Below are 6345 nucleotides of genomic sequence, written 5' to 3'. Positions count from 1 at the left end.
TTTTTTACATTACATTACTCTACTTCTTCTCTCGGATCCACATACATACTCGAAGAACAGTGATGTAGATCCTTAAAACCATTGGCAAATTTAAAGTATGTATTTCTCTCACTATATCACTGTTGCACTAGATTCAGGACCCGCTGGAGAGCGTTGCCGCACGTGACGATCGGCAAAAAATACAGATAGCAATCGGGATAGTAGTTTTCAGACCTGTTGGAGCTAGCCTTAACTCCTCTTGCTTTCTCCTGCTACAGAACTGAATGAGATAAGGATCGATTGGATTCTCTCCTGCCGGTCAGTGGCAGCGCTCGTAACGTATAGTACGAGCTGTTTTAAAATTCCCTCGTCTTTGCAGCAGGAGGTAGCCGTTAGTTACCAAATCTGGATTTAGCTTAATTATTCCCTCCTTTCCTCTGACCAGTACCTTCGATGCTTATATAGAGCGCAGTGCTATGTTTTCCCCTTGCAGAAACCAAGAACTCGCAGAAAAAGGTCGTGCTCCTAGGTAGGAGCGATTGCATTGGGTTGGACTAGAGCTGGTAGTTAAGCTGTAGTGGCCATGGGTCTGTGGAGCTGCAACAGCGTCCAATGCAATGTTGCATCAAGAAGGAAGCAGCTGCCGCTCCTGCTCCTGCTCCTGGTGCTGTTGTTGCAGGAGGTGCCGGTGCCGACGCGCGGGCAGGCGTCCGACGGCGTGGTGATCGCGCAGGCGGACCTGCAGGGGCTGCAGGCCATCCGGCAGTCGCTGGTGGACCCGCACGGGTTCCTGCGCGGCTGGAATGGCACGGGCCTCGACGCCTGCTCCGGCGCCTGGGCCGGGGTCAAGTGCGTGCTTGGCAAGGTCGTCGCCATCCAGCTCCCTTTCAAGGGCCTCGGCGGCTCGCTCTCCGACAAGGTCGGCCAGCTCACCGCGCTGCGCAGACTCAGCCTCCACGACAACGCCATCGGCGGCCAGGTGCCAGCCGCCCTTGGGTTCCTCCGCGAGCTCCGCGGCGTGTACCTCCACAACAACCGCTTCGCAGGGGCCGTGCCGCCCGCGCTGGGCGGATGCGTGCTCCTGCAGACGCTCGACCTCAGCGGCAATTTCCTCTCCGGGAGTATCCCTTCTGCTCTCGCCAATGCCACTAGGCTCTATCGGCTCAACCTCGCGTACAACAACCTCTCTGGTGTCGTGCCCAGCAGCCTCACCTCTCTCCCTTTCCTTGAATCCCTTCGCCTCGACGACAACAATCTAAGTGGCGTGCTGCCACCCACCATTGGCAATCTCAGGATGCTCCACGATCTTTCTCTCAGTAACAATTTGATTAGTGGAAGCATCCCTGAAGGGATTGGGAGCCTCTCAAAGCTCCAAAGACTTGACCTTTCTGATAATCTGTTGGGTGGTAGCCTCCCTCTGTCACTCTCCAACCTCACCTCGTTAGAAGAGCTCAATCTCGATGGCAATGACATTGGAGGACACATACCGGAAGCCGTTGACGGGCTCAAGAATCTGACCAAGCTGTCCCTGAAGAGAAATGTCTTCGACGGCGAGATTCCGGCGACCGTCGGGAACCTCTCGGCACTGTCATTGCTCGACGTGTCAGAGAACAACCTCACCGGAGAAATTCCGGAGTCCTTGAGCGGCCTTTCCAATCTCAGTTCTTTCAATGTTTCCTACAACAATCTCTTAGGTCCTGTGCCTGTGGTTCTGTCCAACAAGTTCGATTCTAGCTCGTTCGTTGGAAACTTTCAGCTCTGCGGGTTCAATGGCTCCGTCATTTGCACTTCCGCTTCATCTCCGGTGACATTGCCGTCACCCCCGCTGCCATTGTCGCAGCAGCGGACCCGAAAGCTCAACAAAAGGGAGCTCACCTTTGCTGTGGGAGGCATATGTTTGCTCTTCTTGCTCCTGTTCTGCTGCGTCGTCCTCTTCTGGAGGAAAGACAAGGAGGAAAGCACGTCTCCCAAGAAGGGAGAGAAGGACGCGACCGCCAAGGCGGCCGGGAAGCCCGGCGCCGGCGCCGGCTCAGGCACTGATACCGGCGGGGAAGGCGGCGGCAAGCTGGTCCATTTCGACGGGCTGCTCTCGTTCACGGCGGACGACCTGCTCTGCGCGACCGCGGAGATCCTGGGGAAGAGCACGTATGGGACGGTGTACAAGGCGACCATGGAGGACGGCAGCTACGTCGCGGTGAAGCGGCTCCGGGAGAAGATCGCCAAGAACCAGAAGGAGTTTGAGACCGAGGTGAACGCTCTCGGCAAGCTCCGGCATCCCAACCTCCTCGCCCTCAGGGCCTACTACCTGGGTCCCAAGGGTGAGAAGCTCCTGGTGTTCGACTACATGCCCAAAGGCAACCTCGCCTCTTTCCTCCATGGTAACCTCACTTGCTCAGTACAATTAATGCTCGAATTCTCTTTAGCTATGGATTTGCTTCCTTGCGCTTACCAAAACTCTGCAATGGGTTCTTCTCTCGTGTGGCAGCTCGTGCGCCAGACAGCAACCCGGTGGACTGGCCGACGAGGATGAACATCGCGATGGGCGTGGCGTGGGGGCTGCACCACCTGCACACCGACGCGAACATGGTGCACGGCAACCTCAGCAGCAGCAACATCCTCCTGGACGAGGAAAACAACGGCAAGATCGCTGACTGCGGCTTGTCAGGCCTCATGAACGCGGCGGCCAACTCCAGCGTGATCGCCGCCGCCGGCGCGCTCGGCTACCGCGCGCCTGAACTCTCCAAGCTGAAGAAGGCCAACACTAAGACCGACATCTACAGCCTCGGCGTGGTCATGCTCGAGCTCCTGACCGGCAAGTCGCCGGGGGACACGACCAACGGCCTCGACCTGCCGCAGTGGGTGGCCTCGGTCGTTGAGGAGGAGTGGACCAATGAGGTGTTCGACCTGGAGCTCAAGAAGGACGCGGCCGCGGGCTCAGAGACCGGCGAGGAGCTGGTGAATACGCTGAAACTGGCATTGCATTGCGTCGATCCTTCACCTCCTGCGCGGCCTGAGGCGCAGCAGGTGCTACGGCAGCTTGAACAGATCAAGCCCTCGATCGCAGTCTCCGCAGCCTCAACTTTCACCGACGAGAAGAGCCATACTACCGCGACTGCCACCAGTGTCACAGACGAAACGAAATCTACAATTACAGAGTAGTCAGCCTCTTGCGGACTGAAACTTGCAGTTCTTAGTTTCTCAATAAATAGACTTAAGAGTCTATTTTTCAGTCTGTACATACAGGTTTTAGGGGGTAGGAGAATTTGTTGCCATGTCATTCTTTAATTCCTAAATTCGTTCGGATCTGCCAGAAGCACTACTGTTATCAGAAGATGATTTGGGAATGCTGCCTTCTAATAAGTTTCAAATGAACCTTTCGTACTTCATTACCTGTCTGAACTGCATTCAAAATATTTTCCTTTCAAAGAAATGTTTGATTTCTAATGATAAACATGTTTCTGTGCAAAATCGAGAGTAACGACTAGAGAAGATGAATAGATACCTTAACAAATTTCTCGCGAAATTGATGGGCTTCTCCTATTCAATCACCCAACATACCTCTACAAGAAAATCATAACAGAACACAACATAAATACGAAGTAGAAAAACTACACCTACACAGAATGTCCAGAGAATCCGGAGAAAGATAAAAACCAAACTTGAAGATTCAATAAAAAATAGGTCTCATGATTAAAATCAAACACTAGTTTTCACAACAAACAATTTCATGACTCATCCCCATACAAAGATTAAATCTTGATAAAAGATCACTCAAAGATCAAGAGATAAACACTGAGTGAAGAAGATCTTCAAGATGATGATCTAAAGGCAAGGGAATTCAAGACCCTATCACATATGCATTTGTATGTAAATTTTATGCCTTTAGCATCAAGAAGAACAACCTCCTAAGGTGTTAAACTTTTAGCTCAAAAAGAAAAATAAAAATCAACATCGAAGAGGAAAAACTTACACATAAGGCAAGAGAACTGAGAGAGGAAAACTATAAGGAGAGGAATTCAAGCATATGTAACAAAATAAACTCCATTACTCAAAGAGATCAGCCTTATTTTAAGTGGATTAAAAATATTTTTCTCTCAAAACTCTCACATATTATAGGCTAAGTATTAATCCTCCTCTCCTTTAAAATTCTAGCACAATGCTCTCATATGGGTTGCACAAGGGCTTAAATAGCTGGTTCATCCTCCCTTATAGCCATACCCCTCTATTTATAGGTCTAAAAAATTTGACCCTCAAGTTTTCTAACTTTTTTTTCCAAAATATTCCTTTCTTGTAGTACACTCTAACCTACCACTAAGGGTATTTTGGTCTATTTTCTTCTCTATTCATCGGATGGTCTCGGCGCCTTCACGACGTGGCTTCGTCTCGACACAAGTTTATGATAATGCCACATACTCCTTCAGTGCTCCCATAGCTTTGAGGCCAAACCGCGAAATCCTAGCAGGCTTCTCAAACCGTGGCTAGTCGTCACTTGCTTCCACCTGAAGCAAGCGCTCTGATGATGACACGTGTCCTCCGTCTTGTGATCTTGACTACCCGCAAGTCTCTCACGCTCCCGATCCCCCGGACCGCCTTGTCACTTGCACCGGTATCCCTTTCGCTTGACTTTGTCAACACGTCATCTTCATTTTCTGTTTCATATGTACAGCTAAGATCACCCTTGATTCCGCACGACCCTCCTTGATCGTCCGGCACCTAGCACCCACTTAGACCCGATCACCCGTCATCGATCGTCAAGTTCCATCCGTCACCTGCATACCTTGAAACAAGCAAATACATTTCTAAACACCCCAAAATATCTCCAGATTAGCATAAAATCAAAAACTTCAACTCAGAGAACATCCTGCAAGAAACGTGAATACCGGATGTTTCGATGTGCTTTGCTCCTAAACACCGGAACATCCGGTGAGTGTAACACTATCTGTTCTAGGAAAATTTTGCTCTCTATAAGAAAAAGTCCGGTGAAAGCTTTCGATGATCTCATATCCATGACCGGATAATCCAACGTGTGCCAATCCACCGAACCACACTTCTGCAACCTCTCTGCAACAAAAGGTCTGGCGCATTCTTCGGTGTTCACAAACTCAGCACCGGACTACCCCGCGTACATAATCAAACTTGGCGCAAAAATCTCCCCTTTGCAGAATTACTCCGGTGCTCTCAAAGTCCATCACTGGAGCATCCAGTGTTTGTTTTTATTTCTGCTTCAACACTGAAAATACTCTATTACTCACTTCACCGTAACACCAAATTATCTGGTGTGGTCAAAAACCCACACACCGGATGTTTCGGTGAGGCATAATTTCATGGACTGTAAAACAGTTTGCTTCAATTCAAACTTTGATTAGCCATAAACAAGATCACATCTAAACAAACTCATGCTAAAAAAACATTTCAAATTCAACATTATCAATAACTCATCATATACCAATCAAAATATATTTCAACTTGATTTCTCATTCTGAATAGTTTCTTCTGTCATCATGCAATAAGAATCAAGGTGAGCTGGTATTTTCTCCATTCTAAGACTAAAAAGGGGGTCTGATTCAACTATTATTGTTGCTGTTCCGCGCGAAGGATCAGCTGACATCTGCAAATCTGAGCGCACAACATGCGAATGCTCAAATGACAAATCACTTGCTACCTAAGTTGCTAATCATGCACACTATTCAAATAAAAAACCAGGACGTTACAGAGTAAACCTGATGTGGCAAAATGTGTTTGGTAACCTGCAAACTTTAAGGTTGTGGCATGCAATTTTTAAGTAATTTTTTCTCGGGATCAGTGTGTTAACGGTGCTCTTACTATCCACTGACCACTGTAGATTACTTCAGTGATCCAGTCAGTGATGTACCGACCTTGTCGTGGATCTCTTGTACTGTTCTTGCGTCCAACATGCAGGTAAGTAGCAAGATGGAGTTAACCCATCTCTATGTACTCTGTAACATGAATCACACCCCAAACACACCGTCATTTTCACTTTGGCATTGGACTAGGTCTGAATGTTACCCGCAGATTTGGTAGTATTTGTTTACAATTACTGGTCAGCACAAGTGTACTACCTGTCCAATGCTTACTATTACAACTAGTATTTTGCAAAGGAACAGCCCATCTGAAGTTGGAGTGCAGAACATGCCTTCTGAACTTATCAAGCTTCCAAACTAAATGTGAGATCATATGTGATGAAAAATTGCTTGAGTGATTAAATTAGCTAAGCGAAGTGATTTAGTATAATGGCATGTGTGGTATGCATTAGTTGCTAAGATGTTGCTCGGATATGCTCATGGTAATATAGTTGGTTTATACGTTTCTGTTAGCATAGTTGTGTTTTTTATATGGATACAATAT

General features: G+C 48.1%; 1 protein-coding gene across 1 annotated transcript; it reads left to right on the top strand.

The window, feature by feature from the left end:
- The first annotated feature begins 334 nt into the window (after window positions 1–334).
- Window positions 335–3346, top strand: LOC133916296 (probable leucine-rich repeat receptor-like protein kinase IMK3). Its single transcript, XM_062359912.1, has 2 exons — window positions 335–2357; window positions 2465–3346. Exons 1-2 carry the CDS (start codon window positions 563–565, stop codon window positions 3136–3138), a joined length of 2469 nt encoding a protein of 822 aa, XP_062215896.1. The 5' UTR covers window positions 335–562; the 3' UTR covers window positions 3139–3346.
- The last annotated feature ends 2999 nt before the right edge of the window (window positions 3347–6345 follow it).

Source organism: Phragmites australis, chromosome 4 (assembly GCF_958298935.1).
Source record: "Phragmites australis chromosome 4, lpPhrAust1.1, whole genome shotgun sequence".
NCBI lineage: Eukaryota > Viridiplantae > Streptophyta > Magnoliopsida > Poales > Poaceae > Phragmites > Phragmites australis.
Note: the sequence above shows the minus strand (reverse complement) of the source record. Positions and strands in the feature narration are given on the sequence as shown.

What these genes read in the sequence shown, in the direction of transcription:
- LOC133916296 (XM_062359912.1), top strand. Translation starts at nt 563, where the DNA reads ATGGGTCTGTGGAGCTGCAACAGCGTCCAATGCAATGTTGCATCAAGA. An exon ending in CCTCGCCTCTTTCCTCCATG is followed by an intron (nt 2,358 to 2,464) that starts GTAACCTCACTT and finishes CTCGTGTGGCAG; the next exon opens with CTCGTGCGCCAGACAGCAAC.